Source organism: Lepisosteus platostomus, chromosome 7, assembly GCF_059453375.1.
Source record: "Lepisosteus platostomus isolate fLepPlt1 chromosome 7, fLepPlt1.hap1, whole genome shotgun sequence".
NCBI classification, from domain to species: domain Eukaryota; kingdom Metazoa; phylum Chordata; class Actinopteri; order Semionotiformes; family Lepisosteidae; genus Lepisosteus; species Lepisosteus platostomus.
Window position 1 is genome coordinate 12,032,559 of NC_142617.1, and position 20,452 is coordinate 12,053,010.

Genomic DNA, 20,452 nt, shown 5'->3' on the forward strand with positions numbered 1-20,452 from the left:
TTATTATTATTAAAACAGAAATGTCTTAAGAATTAACACATTAATTTTGGTAAACAAATTACAGTAGCTCATTTAAGTCAGAAATAGTGTCAAGCATTTGACATTGCTACAGTATACTGTATATAGCATGAGCCATTTTCATGTTTGGTTCTTTGAAATGTAGTAATAAAGATGTTCACAAATAATTTTGTAGAACTCATCAATGTATCCTGAAAAAGGTGCAGTGTCTTTTGATGATACATTAAAACTGGCTCAGTTATGTAACATTAAGTCTCACGTTTAAGCCTCTTGTGATCCATCATTCTGTTTCTGAAGTGGTCGTAAGTAAGTGATGATCAAGGAGTATCGGTGAGTATTACATACTGTCTCACAATGGAATGTAACAAAATAAACTTGATCAATCTAAATTAAAACAAAGTCTAAATAAGAAAAGTATTAAAAAATGAAAACAGGGTGTGTAGTTAATATAAAATATTTTGGCTTTTTAATTTGACTTGCATTTGACAAGAGTCAGCCTGCTCAGTACCTGGATGCGAGACCTCCTGGGAAAGCTACTGTAAGTTTGCTGCTGGACGAGGTGTTAGTGGGAACAGTCTGTGTGGGTCCTAATGCCCAAGTATAGCAATGGGGACACTATACTGGAAAAAAGGCGACATTGTTTGGATGAAATTTAAAACTGAGGTTCTGACCCTCTGTGATCAAGGCTTTTCTAGAAAAGAGTAGGGCTGTTACCCCGGTGTCCTGGCCCAATTTCCTCCCAGCTTTTAATAATAATAATTGCTTACACTTACAGTATATAGCGCTTTTCTGGACACTCCACTCATAGCGCTTTACAGGTAATTGGGACTCCTCTCCACCACCACCAATGTGCAGCCCCACCTGGATGATGCGACGGCAGCCATAGTGCACCAGAACGCTCACCACACATGAGCTATCAGTGGGGAGGAGAGCAGAGTAATGAAGCCAATTCATAGATGGGGATTATTGGGAGGCCATGATTGGTAAGGGCCAATGGGAAATTTGGCCAAGATTTATTTTACCAATTGTGGCCTCCTAATACTCGCCTCCCCACTGACAGCTGTGTGGTGAGCGTACTGGTGCACTTTGGCTGCCGTCGCATCATCCAGATGGGGCTAGGATTAGGTGGTGGAGGGGAGTCCCCATTACCTGTAAAGAGCCTTGGGTGGAGTGCCCAGAAACGTGTTATATAAGGAATTTAATGAAGATTTTTTAATTTTCTATATAAATATATTTATATATTGGACCACGACATGATTTCAGTATGTATTTGACAGATGTGAAGATGATCTAACCTTAAAAGGAGCTCATGCTCTCCCAAGTTTAATTTTCGGAAAGCACCTTTCTGTAGCGTCTTTAGTTTTAAGGTCGTATGAACGTGATTTATAGATTTATACAGCTACAAAACTTTAACAGTGTCCCTTATTAATATATCTTAAGTCTAATTTATGACAGGTCTCTGACCGGTGATATTTCAAGAGAGTGTTTTGAACTATAGCTTTGTAATACATTTAACCACGTTTGCTAAATTCTATACTACCTTAAACAGTCCAACCCGGAAGACAAGAAGCACGCGAAATAAAAAAGGGAGGAAAATGTGTCCTGGACTGGATGAGATAAACATACCAAGATGATTTACTTGGGTGCCGGGTGTAAAACAATAGTGTTTAGCTGTTATCGTGGTAGTACGCGTTGAAATAAACTTACTTTGAACTCAGATCGAGTTGTATGAAACTTCAAGACCTACAAATCCTTGTTTTCTGAACGGTGACTGTTTATTTGCCAGGCCGGGATTTTTAGTTTCAAGTGAGGAGGGATCTTTAACACAGAGCAAACCTACCCGGCTACATATCGAAAAACCATGGCGATTGCACATTTGGCTTCAGAATACGTTTTTTCGGATTTTTTGTTGAAAGAACCATCGGAATCTAAATACAAAGGGGTGAGACTGGAACTTGCTGTGGATAAGATGGTCACTTGCATTGCAGTTGGTCTTCCTTTGTTGCTGATTTCACTGGCGTTTGCACAGGAGGTGTCAGTAGGTAAGTGGCAGTGAAAACCCACGATGGTATTACAAATGTGCATTGCTCCATTTTCTTGGCATTGTTCCTGCGGTTAGTTTGTCTGGATGTGCTGCGTCAGTTTTACAATCTAATCGCTTGTTAAAGATATGAACCATATGCGCGTGTGTATATGCTTAAATTAGTCAGGTTATCGAAAATCAAATATAGAAAAAGTAGTAAACAAATCTAATCAATTATTGCTAGTTCACTTGCTCCGTCTCATTATTTCTTTACGCAATCGGAAATCTTCCGGAGCAGTGTAAGTAATAAGGTTATGTTTAATCACTGCTTTTAAACGGCTTTAACGTAACTTCTATAGCAGCTGTTATCGTGCCGATAAAAATGTAAGTTTGCCAGTCATCCTCTATCTTCAAACAGCAGTACGTTCTTGTATGTTAAATATAGTTATTGTTTCTATTCATAGCAGTTTAACATTATTTCAATAGAGTGCATGACGGTAAATATACTTAATTAGATGTAGGCCTAACATTAACAATTACAGAAATGTCATGGCTTCTCTGTCCTGAAGATTTAATTTTAGCGGTCGGTGTGCCCTAATATTTGTTTTTCTTCAGAAAGCCAAGCGGCTCTTGTTGTAGTACCTCCGAAAAGTAGTTTAAAGCTTGATTTCTGCACGAATAATTTTACAAAGCTAGAGTTTCCTACTAATGACTTTGGAGTCCTAACAGGTCTCATTTAATACTGTTTGTTAACATGACGAATCTATATTGTAACAATTGAAGTTAACGGCAACACATTAAGGCTTTTATCTATGAACTGCATACGCAGAGCAATACAAAATATCCATACTTCTGCGACAGAGTGATGGTCCGCGTAATCGCATGAAACTGTTTTCAATTAATTCCATGCATGTCAAATGCAAATAGTCACGTTCTCATAATTTATTTGAATATGTTAATTGGGGGTATCACTTTGCATTTGAACTTTGAACATAGCCTGGAGGCCCACATCTGCTTTTGATATAAAACCTTTCTACGCGTTAAATATGCATGTGGTTAAAAGAAGGTTAACCTAATTATCTAATTCCAGGAATAGGTTGTATAACCTTTGTTGTTGTTAAAGACCGATCAGTTGATCAGTCAAGTATGATCTCTTTTCCAATTGCATACTTTGCCTGTAGCAGTTTGCCCTTCTGTGACAAACAGAAAGTGGGTTTTAATGCAGATCTGTTACAGAGGGGAACGTTTATGTATGCACCCAAGTAGGTTTCATGTTGTTTGCATACTAATGGAAACTTCAAGAGGATTCAAGGGAAATAACTAAAATATTTAAATGAATGTTTCAGTCTGTTGTTTACCAAGGAAGAGCATGCATCAGGCTAAGGCACAACAAAGCTCTGTATTAATTATTATTAGGAATTCCGATAAAACAGAATAAAGAACTGTTGTTTTGTTTGGGATGATTGATTTTCTGGAACTTGTATTCGGAACACTGCTCTTCCTGCTTATTGTGAAAGCACTAACATAATTTACTAACATTCAATCAGAAGTGAATTTAAATATTTACTGTATATAGTTTTTTGACCATAAACAAAATCAGTTTCTTAAAATCCTTTAATGTACTGGTAAGATATAACATTAGTGCATGCCACAGATGAGCTAACAACAAGAGATTTCAATCCTTGGGATATCAGATTTATTTTGTAATTGAAATGTCTCTGCCAGCATCAAGAAACTACTGTGTTTTTTTCAAGCGTGTACTTCCCTCTCATAAAGTAGGACAGTGCACAGCTCACAACTTCCATCTTTTGTCCTTTTGATAAGTGGTCCCCAGTTCTGGGCTTCAGCACTCTGTCTGTGCTGGATGAAACCTTAAATTAAAAATTTTATTAGTTTAGTTATCCTCTTTCATTACTTTTAGCTCTTTCCTATGTTCTTGTTTGAATTTGTAAGTAGAGTACAGATAGGTGACAATTTCAAGAAACATATACAGTAAGAAATCTAGTAGTTCATTTGGTGCTGGGTTTGCTTCCATATAGGAGCTTCTGTCTGTCAGGGAGTTTAGAATCCTTTGTGTCTTTCTTGTGGGTTTTTGATAAATGTTATGATTTTCTCCCACCTCCTAAAGACGTGGGCGATCTATTTGCTCAAATGAATTGTCCCCCTGGAGATTTCGTAAGGGAGCTGGGCTTTCCCTGGAAATGCTGTGCACCCCTGTATGCAGGGTGTGGGACCTGACAGATTGGTTCAGTTAAGGGTTAAAGCCAGTGAGTGTGGGGGTCCTGATAACCTCCTTGAGCTGACAAGCCCTGGTGGAGAAGATCAGTGTACTGTATGTATATTTTGGTATTCTGTATTATAAACCATGTACAAGCAAGTGAATGGGCAAGAGAGCTGAACAGGACTGGAGACCTTGCTAGACATATTATATTTTGCTGAAACAAGCTGTCACAACAGATGAAATTTGTAAATGGAGTTGCGTAACAAACATGAGAAGTGTCAAAATCAGTCTAATTAATAGTCTGCATACAATGGAACTTTCTGCCTCACCGAGACGACAATAAAAACAGTGTACAAGTCTGTAAAATCCACTTAATTATTGTATATATGGAGTACATAAATCAATGTAATACAAATAACAATATAGTGCAAAAGCATAACATTTAAATGTGAAGCATAAGATTCAGGTGTGACCTGCATGCATATGTGTATATATATACTGTAGGGCGGTGTGGTTGCTCTGTGGCTGAGGATCTATGCCTGTGGCTGGAAGGTTGCCGGTTCTTATCCCGTGGCTGGCGGAGGAATCCTACTCCTTTGGGCCCCTGAGCAATGCCCTTTACACCAACTGCTCCAGGGGCACCGTATAAATGGCTGACCCTGTGCTCTGACCCCAAGTTTCTCTCCCTGTCTGCATGTCTCATGGAGAGCAAGTTGGGGTATGCGAAAAGACAAATTCTTAATACAAGAAATTGTATATGTACGATAAAGTGATCTTATACTGTCAATGCAGTGCTCTGAAGTGGCACACACTGTACGACAGAGTTTGAAAGGGTAATATATTTTATATATAATAGCATATTAGTGTCTGTGTTTTCATATCCACGTTTTTGACCTGTGTGAACCCGCGTTATAGACTATGGGAATTGTGTAGCATGTTTTAAGGCAGTCTGTGTTGAGGTTGGCCACAGTGCTGATCTCACATCAGACTAGCTGTGGTATCCTGTATTTGTGTTTATTGACCAGGAAATTGCAGGCACGCTGTTGTCCTCAGGAGTTAGTGATGTATTTTATTAGATTACATGCTGACTGGAATATAGCAGCACATGATCTTGTTAACCAGAAGAGTGGAGTAAATATTTTGGGTCAATCTTGATGTGCTGATTTTCTGCTCCTGTTTATTTTGTGTTATGATAAAACTATACATGGATAAGGGACTCTTACCCAGTTCCTGGAGTGCCTTGTGCCTTGTGGTGTTTATTCTGACCTTTATTTTTCAGACCTGATTTAAATATTCTCAATTTACCTACATTAAGTACATATTATAGTATGTTGTACATAAAAAGTATAGTACGTTCTGTTCAGAGTCTGTTTCTTAAAAGTACACTAAAATTTGTATAGTTCTGTGCCTTTTCTGGTATAGACCTTGCTTTTATTTTTTGTCTTATTTTTGATGAGTGGCCTAAAAGTTTGGGAAAAAACAACACTGAAAACAAAATCCAATTCCAAAAAAGAGAACTAAACAATACTTAGTATTTCTCTCTTGTTAAAAAGTAATTTCAGTGAATACTAAGAACAGAATTAAGAGGAAATGATTTTGCATGTGAAATAAAGGCACCCTAATCTCTAGTGGAACAAAACTAAAGACGTTTGTGTCTAGAGTTGTTTACAGTCATGCACACACTTGTGTCACTAGGAGTAACATGTGATGTAAGGCCATACATAAACCATCAGAAATCACGATTTTGGTGCCTGGGCACCACAATGCAGCTTGTGTTTTATACAAGCAACAGAGTAAGACACAGAAGACAAAAACCTTCTGTTAGTCCTCTAGAATGAATCCAGCACACTTGAGGAATACAGCTGCAAATTACAACATTTTTACTTGCCGAGAAGACAATGAACACAGTAAATACACAGAATGATCATTGATTTCATGTTTTTGGATACACCTGACAATTTGATTAAATTCAAATGCGTGCTTTCAGTCTATAAACAACCGCATTGACATCAGTTTGACACTGACCCTGCTGTGAAATTGCTTTCAGAAATCTTTCACAAAGAACTCAAGATTAAAGCTGCAGGAATCTACTGTAGTATGAGCACATGGATACATTTGTTAAAATACAGATAAAAGTTGTTGGTAAATTATTGGATTGAAATGAGGTCATTAGTGGAGTATGGCCAAGATCAGTACAAAGGCAATGTATTAGTTAAACCTCGCTAAGAAGTTTGTTTGGCTATGGTTACCAAGGTACAATAAGGATATCTCTGTACTAGAGGCATTGAAACGAGAAACCAGATTTATTTGTGGCCATGAAGAGAATGATACACTCAGACAGACTAAAGAAACTGAATGTTTTTAGTCTGGAACCGTGAAGTTAAGTTTGACGGTGTAGTTCAATGCATGATCTTCTCAGAATCTTGAATGGATACCCTGGAGAAAAAATCAAATTCGCTTGAAATCAGGACGAAAAACTTAGAATTGATCAAAGGCCATGAAATGTCAAAATGCCTCTGAATTGAGATCTCCACAACAGAGACAGGCCCCTTCTCAGAATCTACAGCAGTGAGAATGGTGATTTAAAAATATCTTTGTTTAGAGTCAACAGAAAGCACGGAGGAACTTTCTCAGTCTGTGTCCACATCTGCGACTAATTAGTCGCGACTAATTTTGCTTATTTTACTGTATATAAAAATTCTTGCAACTAGAACTTCTTAGTGATGTTACTTTATTATCCAAAGCTGTTCAGGCAATCTGTAATGAGAATATTCAGTCACACCCATCTTCTGGCATAGTTAGAAGGAAGAGAGCTACAAGAAAATAACTTCTAGTCAAATAATTTGGATTTTTGAAACTTTTCATTGAGTTCACATTTGTATGCCATTGGTATTTACATTGTCTTTGAAACTGTCTCACATTCAAATTTTTCCAGTTAAACATGTTTTTAAAAAAATCAGGTTCCTCACATGATGGTAACCTAAGAAGTAAAACTTATAATTCTGCCCAAATAGATATACTTTACTGTTAATATACTTGCAACATAAATCATGTTGGAATAGGGAATCTGAGGGTTCATCTCTGATGTAAAGTTTGTTTTAAAAAGTAATTCCAGCGAAGGAGTTTTGGGACAGTGTTATTGTAATAGCCAAACAGTAACACCTACCTGGATCCTAAGCTGATGGAAAAAGAATACCTATGAACAGTAACGCAAAATATATTTTAAATAATTTCACAGGCTCTTCTTGTGTTGGAGTCCAGCTTGAATGAGAATATATCCCGATTATGGGATTGGTAGGGAGCCATCATGTTCTTTATGAGTCTCTGAAATTAGACCCAGCTTGTTTTTTTTTTTGGTATCCTAAAAATACCAGGAGGGCTTTGGAGACACTAAGATCCATGGTCTGCTATTAAAACTGAATGCATGAAAGAGTCCAGGAGGCTCTTATATGAAAAATGTCTTTCCATACTCTCACTGTGCACTACAGTATATCACACAGGAATAGCAGGACATCTTTTTTTAAGATTTTTTTCCCTGCTATGTCTTGGAAATCTTTCAGTTGCTAATAGACCTTCTGTGCTTTTCCAGCTGTTATGTGCTTACTGATCCCTTGTTTTCTGGCTCCACTGTCTCCCCCAGGTACCCAGATCAGCTGTTTTTCCCCAACCAATTTCTCCTGGCGTCAGGCTGCCTACGTGGACTCGTTCTGCTGGGCTGCTGTACAGCAGCAGCACTTTTCACACAGTGATGCTGGTCTGTTGCCCCTCTGGCTACACAAGGTAAGGTTTGCAGTCTGCCCTCCCTAGCATGCACAATAGAATGGCACAGTACCGCAGGACTGCTGTTGTTTTGGCAACATGGTTTGTTCAAGTACAGCAAGTGTACTTGTCTGGTGTAAAACTAAATTTAGTCCCAAATTATGTTGCAGCTGTCAGGCGCCGAAGATTACACTTCAGAGCAGCTCCTGTTACTCCGGTTCATTTGCCAGTGTTGTGGGAGTGGTGCATACAGTATAAAAAGATACTGATGAAGATCATCAAAGATAATGGTGGCACACACTTTCAGAGTGCTTTCTAAGCATTAACAGCCTGATTCACAAAAAAAAATTCTGAACGCTTACAAAAGCAAATAAAATCCTATAACAGGTTAAAGTAAATGTGTTCTCACAAAGTTAAATGCCCCCTTAGAAGATATGTAAGGAAAACTGTTAACATCATTAGCAAGTGTTTTATGAAACATAAGCACAGGTTGGAAGAGAAGGTATCTTTAAAAAATGCTGGTTAGGACATCAGGGAATCTTATCTGTTTTCTGCTGAAAAATTTGCGAACGGCACACACATTCCCAAAGTGCAGATTAAACGGGCTTGTTTTTTTAAAAAAATGCACAACAAAAGTGGTATCCTGTGTTATCGCTTGGAAGTCTTAAAATAAAGTCCATTAAAAAATGCAGAAAAATGTGGTATACTGTGAAATTACTTGGAAGTTTTAAAATACATTCCCCAGAAAGTTGACAGTAGCAGAAGATTATAGTATTTTTTTTGTCTGTACAAAAGATCTGTCATGTGAGACCCTAACATTGATTTATAATACGATATAGATAGAAAATTCTTGGAGGTTTTCTGCTCTCGGTATCGATGCCAGCCTTTGGATGTATTTTTAGTAGCATCCTGCACAAAGTAACTGAGCTTGAGGAGAATCCTGCTTTTCAAGTTGTATTCGCCACTTAACAGCAGAATGTTTGGCATTTATTTTTTACAGAGTGTACATAGTTAATTCCTCAAAGCCATACATTGTTTTATTTAAGGAATTAAATGAATATCTTGTTGCCTTTTCAAATATAAACCAGTCCCTATTTTTATTTAACTATGCTGGGGCTGTGGGATGTGTTTTGAGACATATCATAACAAAACGCATCAATATCATATAATAAAACATTGTGTATCATTTGTATATGTGAGGGGGATTGATTTTTGGTGGTCTGACAAATGTGGTTTCTATTTTATTGTAAACTTGGGGTAAAGGACCTTTTTTGTTGTTGTCCTAGCAGCAAAATATGCAGTATAGCAATAAGCCTCTGCCCCTCTCAATATCTGTTTTTATTGTCAGATTCTTCTTTGTGTAAAACGTTGAAAATATGGGAGCTCACTCTTACATGATTGTAGGGCTTTAAAATCGCTTCTTTCTTCTGTATATGTATATGTATTAAGGCTGGATGTTATGTGTTCTTGGCTCCTGCTTTCCATTTAAAAAATAAATACAAATGCTTTTCTTAGAGACCCATCACAAATCTACTGATGATCATCAAACACTGTTGAGATCTGGCTCATTCTTGTGTGATGAAAAAAGCAAGAGGATTTAATACTGCAGCCGATTGGGGGAAAATATACAATAAATGTAAAATTATGATGTTTTATAAAATAAATCTAATAATCACATTTTATATTGATAGGGGCATTTTTGTGGTAGTGATGATTACAATTTGTAAATTAAGCTTGTCACCTGCCTTTCCCAGATGTGTTCAACTTGCAATTTTATGCTAATGAGGAATTAAACTTTTCTTATGTACAGTAAATGTGCTACACATGAACTTATGAATGGGGTGAATTTAGCTTTTAACCCAGCATGGGAAGGTTCCTCCTTGCAGGTGTCTTTCTGCTTTCTCTCTGCTTCCAAATGTTTTCCAATTTTTTACACAAGAATGAAATGCATGTGAAGTATGGCTGTTAACCATTTCCTGCTCCAAAGTAAAAACGTCCTAGAATAAAGACATTTCAGAAAGAAAGGTTTCAAAGAATTTGGCCCATATGGTCCTTTAAAGACAACACTCCTGAAATTAAGTCATTTTTTATGAGGAGTACCTGAATACATCATTACAAGCTCTTCTCTTGCTGCTGCTTATAATTCTAATAAAGCCCACAGACAAATGTGGTTTGACCTTTTTGTACCTCTATAATTGTTCATTGTTCTCATGTGAAACGTTGCTCCCTTGTTAACGTATCTTCTTGCTCTTTGTTTTGATCTGTTTTTATGTGCTGTATTGTAATACAGTATTTTTTTCTTAGTCTGTTCACAAGGCTTTGAAGGAATGTTTACATTCTGTCTTGTTTTCTGAATCGTGTTTTAAAGGAAGCAAAGTTAACAAAAAATACTTGTTCCTGTTAGCCTATACATGTTTCTTTCTGTTTGTTTTGTGATAATATATTATTAACAGCTATGAGAGAGATTCTAATTTTGTATGAAATTTCCGATCTTTATTTTTGTATTTAAAAAGTATTATTCCAAAGAGTGAAGTGTTAGAAAAGGAATTATATCTAGGTTCAATCAAAATTTAACTGCTTTACCATTGTCAGCCTGCAGAGCTCATCCTGTTATCAGTTACTACATTGGCAAGAAGGGCAAAAACTCTGCAAGTCTGGAATTCGAGAGTGACAGATGGGTCAAAGATTGGATTAAAACTGGACTCTATTCTGCTACACTAATGTAGCTCTTACTGTTAGTTCATGCTTGTTTTGAAATCTTTTCTGTCAAACACACCCTTTGGATTTTGGTGATTTTCACCATTTAAAATGATTTATTTGTTTGTTTTTTATGCTTCAGAGCTGCTCCTGGCTGCCTTTTTATAGGAAGACTGTGAATGGCTCTTGAGAAATCCCTGGTAGCTTAGATTCTGCCCAAAACACAGCTCATTAACAGAGCCTCGAGCTGACAGCAAAATCTGGGGATCAAACATGGACAAAGGGCCTGCTCTGAAGCTTGGCACGGTGGTGCCTTCTTTAATGCTTTCGGCACAATGCTAGAGATTGTCAGTCACCCCTCTCGCAGAACCTCCTTAAGCTAGAAACTCACTGTGAAACTAAAATGAACTTTGTCTGCCTACAATTTTACACAGAAACCTTTTTAATGTTGATACTAATGTTTTTAGATGTAATGTCATACCTTTTGGCATCAGAAGGTGGCAGAAGAGTGCTTTACTTTTAATCACATAAGTACTTTTAAACCTAAAATCGTATTTGTTCATTTGTTTTTTTAAATTGCATTCTGTTTCCTGTCAGAAAAAAAGCACAAGTCATGGTGGTTTCTGACGAGATTTGTCTGCTTGTGCCGGCAGAATTATGTCACCACAGAGGTTCAGGATCAGTGCAGTCCTTCCCTTTAGAATACCAAATGGTTTTCTTTTTAACATCAATTAGTTCCACTTTGGTGCAGTGTATTTTCAGATGAGAAAAGAGATGTAATGAATGCTTGTTGGATAAAACTTGATTTGACCTTGCTTTGGTGCCTTGTCAAGGCTGAGTTGTACTCTTGGGCCTGGTGATTGCATTAATTTTAGTCAGCTTGCCACCATGTTATTGTCTCAGTCTTGTCAAAAACACCCCAGGTAATAAATGCAGATTATTACCTGGGATGGTCTTGAAGACACTGAGACTGTCCTGTACATCTCTTTCTCTCTCTTGGTGCGTCTGGGCAGTTCTTTCCCTATGTTCTCCTGCTGGTGGCTATCCTGATGTACGTCCCGTCCCTCTTCTGGAGATTCACGGCAACACCCCACCTCTTCTCTGACCTCAACTTCATCATGGAGGAGCTGGACCGTTCCTATAACCGCGCCATCAAGCTGGCCAAGAACCTGGTGACCAGCGGAGTCGTGGACTCCAGCCTTCCAGGAGACGCATGCAGGTGACACAGTTAGCTGTCCGACTGCAATGTGCCCACATTTAAGTACAGAGAGCCACTTGTGAAGGATGATGCTCAACATCCTTCATCTTTACTCTTTTTCCATGGAGGGCTCATGTTTAGAATTTAGAATAGTCTATGGCTTTTTTTCCCCAATATCAACAGGTAATAGGTGCTTCCAGCTGGGTTTTAGAGTTCAAGAATCTCTGCTCTTAAGATTTTGCAGTTTGTGCTGTTTCCTAAGGACTCCGTGTTGATATCGGGCTTCCGTCTGAGTTTACACCCAAACTATGACCACAAGATGGCAGCTGTTCATTAGATTATGGGTTACGAAAGGAAGGCTTCGCAGAATGAAAAAGAAGTAAAATATTGGTTGTTGAGACAGAACCAAGTTGCATATATTGGAATTTAGAGGTAGTAGAAACTGGAACAATTAAAATTAAGCCTTTCTGGTCAGTATGGCAAAATAGTCTCAACTCTGCTTTGCTTTGTGACTGCTTTCACACACCCACATAGCACAGGCACACTGTAAGGACAGCTGGCACTTGTGGCCTGCTGTGGCAGACAGCTTTCCCCAAGAAAAGAATGAATAGCCATAGAATAAGTTACAAAATATAGCAAATCGACGGTTCATTGGATATTTACCAGGGCACTAAAATCCTCTGTCCGTCTTGGGAAGTTCGGAAATTAAATTGCATTCAGCACACCTATGACACATACATGGATACAATGTTAGTTGATTCGTAATAGATTAATGTTTCCATCATGCTAATAAAGAGATTAAGAATATAAATAAATGGGCAAATAGAAAATGTCTCGCAGTGGCTTTGCTTCTGTAAGGAAACCGAGCGTCTGAACACTTCAGGTACTGTTGCTAATTCCTGTTCTCTGTGACTCACAGCTCCTTGGATCGAAACGAAGGGTGTTTGAAGTACCCATTAGTGGAACAGTACCTCAAGACGAAGACGGCTTCCAAGGGCCTAATTATAAAGTATCTCATCTGCCGAATCTTGACTTTTGTTAATGTTTTATTTGCTTGCATCTACCTGGGATACTACATCAACCTGGCCTCTATCACGGATGAGTTTAAATGCAACATTCGCACAGGAGTCCTGAAAAACGACACTGTTATTCCTAAATTCCTTCAGTGCAAGCTTATCGCAGTTGGCATTTTCCAGCTGCTTAGCTACATTAACTTGATAGTATACATCCTACTGGCGCCTGCAATTATTTATACTACTCTGGCTCCACTGTGGAAGAAGGCTGACTTCCTTAAGGTCTACCAGATCTTACCCACATTTGAAACCTTCAGTATCACCTCTGGGTTTTACAATGACCTCAGCCTGTATCTGCTCTTTCTGGATGAAAACCTCAGTGAGCTCAAGTCCTACAAGCGCCTGAAGGTTCTAGAACACTTGCAGAACAATGGCGAGGAGCCCTTTGACCTCATGTGTCTCCTAACAAACCTGGGGCAAGTCAAGACCGATGCTGTAGACGGGAAAATACTGCAGAACCAAAGCAACAACAGAGTGGCAGGGGCAGAGCCTGAAAATGATCACGTACAACTACAAGGTAAGAAAAGAGTGTTAAATGTCAGAAATAATATCTAAACCAATTGCAGTAAATAAATTATTGACCTTGCATCTATTTCAGTGCTCTGAATACATTTGAAGACTGCCATACTGTATATATTTGCTCTTCTAAAGCTTCAACTTTAACTTCAGAAGCTGAAGTTTGTCAAAATTGGTGGACATAAAAGTTTTGTCAGTTTCAGTGGTAGTAAATCTTTTTAACTTGACTTTATTTTTTTACTGCTTTCCCTGTCTTAAAGTGAGAGACACTGTAAGCAAGTAAATTGGACTTTAGTGCATTATGATGAGGCGTTGGAAAGGTGTAAGCAGTACAAAGCAATTCGAACTGTTTCTTTTTTGTGCATGTTTTTTAAGAAGGCAAATTTCTCATTATATTTGAAGCACCTCTGGGAAAAATGTAATGGATAGTAAATTGGCATCTCTTGTGGTCAGGAAGTTAATGTATTAACTCTGAAGTAGTGTTCCTACGTAAACAATATGGCTGCCTTGCCATCATTTTGTTCTCATATTTCAACATGTCTTTATTCAGAACTGGTTTAGATACTTAACTCCCTAATATGCCAGGCATCTTCCTTGAAAAGTAAAATGCTAAGACTTGCTGCAGAGCCAGTTGAGTGTGAACTTGGTGGATATCATCAGGTATCATCAAGAACATGCAGATAAATAATGCTAGCATGTTGCTCCTGAATAAACCGCTGATCTGTGCCCTTGTGTCCTTGCTTGTAATCAGACACTTTGCTGCTTATAACCTTCAAAATTGGCAGGTAGTATCCCTGGCCCTTGCGACTGATACGTACAATAATACTGGAGCTAAGCAGCATTTTCAAAAACCTTCTCAGCCTCTTCTTCAGAAACTGTGAACCAATTAATTTGAAAGTTGGTAAATATCAGAACCATCCCCACCTGCTGCTGCAGCTAGGCTTCACATATTTTATGATGAATTTAGATATCAAAAAGTCAACATTCAGTTATCAGCATGGGCACCAATTTAAATGCTCCTGTTCAGAATGTGTTTAGATAATTAAAACCAAACATGGTAACTGTCCCTCCAGTCATTCTTTTTTTGCTACTAACATACACATCCTTACACTCATACTGCCTTGTTGATTTACTGTTGTATTTTTTTGACAGTGTACCGTATTGGAAGCCCTCAGCCGCCTGCAGCTCTAGATTATTATTATTCGTATTGGTTTTGTCTGGTGATGCACTGTTTTGACACAAGGCCGAAAGTGACAAAGTCATTCATTATTGTGTTTTAGTCATAACCAGGAAGAAGTCCTTATGTACAGCTGCAACCTTAGTGCATTTTTATTAAATCAGTTTTCGTGTTACCTATGCATTAATTGAAAATCTCTGTAGACTAATGAAATAAATGTTCTGTACTCTAGACAGCTAAAATACAAGCCACACAAATTGGTGTTAAAAGCAGATTTGTATTTCTAAAGTTGAACTCCCCGCCCCCCCCCCCCCCCCCACACTTATTTACGTACCTGACATAAAGTCTAGAAACCTATCAACACTTTTTCTGCTGTTGACTTGATGTACAACAGTATTCAGAATGTGACCAGCAAAAATATGAAGCAGTGGAAGCCAATGAGGAGACATGCAGTCTGTCACTCTGCTGTATTCATAACTGCTGTCATGAGGTCCTCAAGCATTTATTAACAAACTGACTTTACTTTCTCCTGTCTCCGCCGAGCTTCTTTCACAGTTAATGGAGTTCACTTGACCAGGCTTGCAGTTAATCACTGTAATAGGTGGTTTTTGACAGTACGAGCAGACACAGATGGCTAATTCACTTGCTTTCCAAGCCATCAAGAGCCTCTCTTGAGAAGTCCCCATCCACAGTGAAGAGGAGACGAGAAACTATAAGCCCCGGCATTGTGGAGACATCCCTTAATGGCTCTCTTTAAGAGAAAAAGAACCATTCTGTTTTTCCATGCTGAATGCACAAAGCTGCCAGCAGTGTAAAACGAAGCACACAAAATCGAGATTCATTTCAAAATCGAAAGGCAAAAAAAAAATGCCTCTCTGGAAACCTTTTATTGATTGAAAATGTATCTGTAGCTTTTCCAGATTTTAACGCCTTCCTTGTGCACATTACATTTTATTTTAAAATGAGCTTAATCTGATTTGAGAAATAGCAGACGTACTGTAAATTAAGATTTAGTAGTGGACACTATAGGAACTATGTTATTTGAAATTGTGTTTCCGATTCCAACTATGGACATATTTACAATATGTAAATATTTTAGATAGGATTCTATTGCTAAAGGACTATTTAAAGGAGTGTCTGTAGTTATTGATAAACCCATTTCAATGTCATAATTAACACGGTTAAACATGTCCAGTTTTCATTGCTAGGGGAAGAGCTGTTTTTTTTTTTTTGGCAAGAATAGCTCAGACTAGTGGAATTAAAAATTAGGAATGATGAAAACCCTGAAACCTGGATCAGTAAATTATTCTGAATAAGATTGTTTGACTTACAAAAAACAAAACACCTATTTAAAAAAGGTCATTTTGTCTTACTGTATTTTGCTCTTTTCTTCCTCATTTTGTGCTTAATTTAATTTAACCTGTGCTTTTGTAGCTCACATGCCTGGAAATTCAAGAAGCATTTTCCTTCTGTTTCTAGTTTAAGAAGCTGTGGTAATGCAGATATGGAACTCTCTCTCCCGGTCTATGCAAAAGATCTAAAATAAGATTAAATGAGGCATTATTGGGAGATCTGAGTCATAATGAATATTGTTTCTTCTATTTTTTTCAGATTTATCACTGGCAGACGGAAACAATGAGGACACATCTGTACGGCAGAGAATGCTTGACTCCACCTTGGTTTGCTGAAGGTAGAATTTGTGACCAGAATAAAGGGAGCTCTGTTCCCAAATCAGCTCACACTGGCTGGTCTAAAACTCTAGGACTGGGACTCTGAAAATAAGATTGTTTTGGTACAACTGACAACACGATATGCAACACACTTTTGCTTTTGGTCCTAAACGTTAATGTTAAAAAAAGTCGTCCATCATTGTGACTGGATCTTTGTTTTTGTTTTTCTTACCATCTTCGGTTTGAAGCTGACCTTGTGCTTTTGAGGGTATGTCTGGCGCAACATGTTCTCTGGGAGAACATTGCTCAATCCGTCGATATCGCATACCTCATGCCAGGTTTACAAAATTAAATATGGAAGAACGTCATGATGTGATTTTCATATTTATTTTAAAAGTTTTATTTTCAGTCCGACTTAATGCTTTGCCACTTTAAAAGCCAAATGTTACTAATAATAATCTGAATTGTTCAGCTCAACATTGGATACAAATATACAAATCACAGAAGAGCCCTAAGTGTTAAAACTTGAGTGCATTTCTGCATATGAAATCTCAATGCTTGCTGCTGTGGGCAAGGTTGTGTTATTAATTTGGATGTGTAGTCTCTTTTTTTTTTAAGCAAGTATACCAGTTTTATCAAGAGTCTGTTACTTTTTACAACTGAATTATATTTAAGAGACTGAGAACAAGAAGGCTGTCCTGAAACAAAATGTAAAGGCTCATCTGTAGTTTCTTATGAAGACTTTGTCTTGAAAAGCTCATCTTTATCTTGGCAGAAGGTACATGTAAATGCAACTGGAATTCATTCATAACTGTGGTGTTAGGGACTGCTATAGTTTGTTACACCTGTCAAACTCCAGATTGAATGACCTGATCTAAACAAAATGAAAACGGATGTGTTCTGTATACTTGAAATGCTACTGAATGACTGCAGTTTTACAAAATTAATTTAGTATGTAAACTCCAGTTGATGTTACTGAATTTTATAGATTGTTCTTAAAAAAAATCTTTATTTTTATTCTTTAAAGTTGTAAATTTATTTTTGTACTATAAAGTGCTGCTTTTTTTTAATTTGTAGATATTTTTATTTGTAGATATGTTTGCAAAGAATGTACTATTTGGTTTGGCTTCTTTCAGGTGAACAGAAATTAGATAATGGTTATTGACTTATTGAATAGCAAACATGATAAGACATGAAGCCTTTTTTAAAACTTAACAGATTTATAGTCATTACAAGACAACCAAAAACTCTTCTTATTTCACATTGGATCTGTGTGCACTCTTAGTGTAAAAGTGCCAAAATCAGTACATAAACTATGTACTTTTCCTGTAGGTGTGTATGATTCAGTTTCTGTTAGTTACTATTTTGACCTTTTCAGGAACAACTGAAAGCTCAGGTTATTGTAATGCTCCTAGTTCTGAATTAAGATTTGAATGCTGCTGTCTCATTGTGAGACATCCTTTCTGTTACATTTACTCTTAGTAACCCTTAGCATCTCCCTTGTTGTTGTTTTTGTTTTCTGGATTTTATCACAAAAGAATGACCTCTTTCAAACATCGGCGATTGGCTAACTTTAGAAAATTAGCTCTTCAGTCTTGGTTAAGCATTCTGGTTCGTTTGGTTCTGCTGCATGGTTTTAATGTGTAAGTAAAAGGTCTAGAATATTCATGTGTATGATGTCTCTATTAAAATAGTAGGTGGAAATTAAAAGGTACAAAGGTTGTTGTGTGAATTTAAGAGTTGCTTATTTCCAACTTTCTTCAAAACTCTGAATCTCAAAGGATCGGTTTTATGTTTGAAAGCTTTCCTTCATGCCACATCATGATGGATCCCAGTTTATTTAAGCGTTTGTGGCCATATAGGGAAGCAATTCTACTGTTTTGTTTACACTTTGTATTTGAGCATATGTGCATATTGGCATAAATATTGTAATAGGATAAAAGTCAGAGGATTCAAAATTACCATGAAGCAGCAAAATGAATGCTACCAGCCCTGAATTATCTAAAGTGTGCTTAGGAGCCAGAAGCCTGCTAAAACCCATTTTGTTGACTAATAGTGATTTCTTCCATTCTGATGTTTTTCTTGCTTTTCTAATGGTCTCTTATTGTTTTTTTTTCTGTTGGGTATTTCTCTGCAGCATCACATAGAAATACTGGACAGTAATCTAAATGCATTTTTTGTTGGGTTTTACCATTTATATTTAAATCACAGAGTAGCTGGTTAAAATTTCTCATGTCTTGGGATATGTTTCGGTGCAATTTGCATAAAGTAGCTTTTTCAATACTTGGCGCATGTAGTATGTGGACGTCTTTTTTTCACACCACAAACTGCTTGAATCATTTTAACTCGCAACCAAAAAAGTCAGATAAGTTACAGTACAAATGAGAAAAAACTGTTCAGTTGTTCTTGTATTCGTATTAACATTGTGGCTAAAAGTTGCGTTTTGAAGGAGAAAGAGAGATCAGTAGCAACTCGCATTAAGAGGCTGAACCAACTGTAGGACATTTGAAATAATTTATTTTAAAAGTTCATTTAAAAATGCCGCTATCAGTAAATGGTTGTAAACTCAGCATTAAGAAACTTTTTTTTCTAATTGCAAACATTTACCGTCCATCCATTTTCTAACCTCTTTATCCAGTACTGGGTCACGGGAGTCTAGCCTGACAAGCAATGGACACAAGGATACACGCTGGACAGTGCATCAGTCCATGGCAGGGCAACAGACATTTAACTTTCTGCTCTATTTTTTCAGGTGTAATTTATCTATCTTGAGATGCAGGAAATTACTATGCTGTCGAGTGCAAAGAGAGCACTGTGCTCTGACAGTTCATGCCTCGGTCTCCAGCAATGCTCAGTCTGGTTTGCCTCGTTGGCTTAATTAATGTGAAATGTAAAGGGGAAATGAATGCCAATATCCATCTGCATCCTCTGTCAATAATATCTCCCTGTATTGCCTAGGATGACTTCGGTATGTCTTGAAGTTATTTATTCAGAGAGTCAACACTATACATGCTACAAATGACCTGCCTGCCATGTGTTTAATTTATTTCACATCTCAAACGAAGTCAAAGGCATGAGGGCTTCTGAGGTGCAGCCTCAGCATGAGTTTCAGTATGTCACCACTCCTCTGATTGGTGTTAATGTTTCCTATAGGATTCTGTCGAGCTCAGAAAAATATCTCTGGCTGGTTACTATGTAGATTGATTGCATGTCAAATATCATCTTCTTCTTGAGCTGAACAGGGGCTGTAGAAGAATTACAAAATTTAGAGAGCTTAAAAATGCAAAAATAATTGGCAGTTACCAAAACTAAAAGGACTCCGGTTTTAAAAACTTTAGCGAAAAAAACAATTTTACCTCTTTCATCTGATTTTGTGCTGATGTGCTCCATCCAGTTAATTTGCTTTTTTCACTGTGGGCATCTGTTTTCCTATAAAGTAAAACGACCTCAAACAGTTCTGTATCACTTCTGCTTAATAATGTAAGGATTGTATTGGACTTGGAGAAAGCAGGGCTTCCTTGAATTTAAATGCAGGATTACTGGGGAAACAAAATTGCTACCTTTTATGGTACACCATTCTTAGACTAGATAGAGAAGCTTACTGTATGTTGATGTTTTGGTTTGAATAAAGCCTCTTAACTGTTTCTGTTTTTATCTGGACTTATGTATTTTTACCTTTCGCTCTTTAGCATCCAACAGCATTTACCTACAGATAAGGTGATCCCATTTTACGTCTTTCTCTGGTGATTTCAGTGTCTCGGTTAAAACCATGAAATCCCTCAACACAGACCTGCAATCTATCTGCAATAGCATATCAGAAGGGTAAGTTTTTATTTCCTTTTCAGCCCAAGGCTGCAAAACGTTTTGCTTCGTCACATTATAGAGGAAGGACATTGCTGAGGAAGAAACTGAGCAAGGGTTAGGATTAGTGTTGCAGTATTTCTTGATTTTAGAGATATATCTTGCATGCAGTGTGCTTATTTGTTAAAACAATCTTCATTTTTGTTTCTGGATATAGGTGTCTGTTACATTGTATTATCCCTACCAGTAACTGTCTTAATGTTTTCATTTAAAGTGCAACCTAAATATAAATAAAGTCC

At 37.4% G+C, this 20,452-nt stretch overlaps 1 protein-coding gene across 1 annotated transcript; it reads left to right on the top strand.

Annotated features, from left to right (window-relative positions):
• Nucleotides 1-1,567: 1,567 nt before the first annotated feature.
• On the top strand, nucleotides 1,568-19,994 carry panx1a (pannexin 1a). Its single transcript, XM_088639278.1, has 5 exons — nucleotides 1,568-2,060; nucleotides 7,903-8,042; nucleotides 11,732-11,937; nucleotides 12,836-13,506; nucleotides 16,294-19,994. The coding sequence occupies exons 1-5, from the start codon at nucleotides 1,880-1,882 to the stop codon at nucleotides 16,368-16,370; spliced, it is 1,275 nt and encodes a 424-aa protein (XP_088495404.1). The 5' UTR covers nucleotides 1,568-1,879; the 3' UTR covers nucleotides 16,371-19,994.
• The last annotated feature ends 458 nt before the right edge of the window (nucleotides 19,995-20,452 follow it).

Bases quoted from the DNA above. Each gene is read 5' to 3' on its own strand.
- panx1a (XM_088639278.1), top strand. From the start codon at position 1,880: ATGGCGATTGCACATTTGGCTTCAGAATACGTTTTTTCGGATTTTTTG. The intron at 2,061-7,902 runs GTAAGTGGCAGT...TGTCTCCCCCAG, and splicing joins TGCACAGGAGGTGTCAGTAG to GTACCCAGATCAGCTGTTTT. The intron at 13,507-16,293 runs GTAAGAAAAGAG...TATTTTTTTCAG, and splicing joins TGATCACGTACAACTACAAG to ATTTATCACTGGCAGACGGA.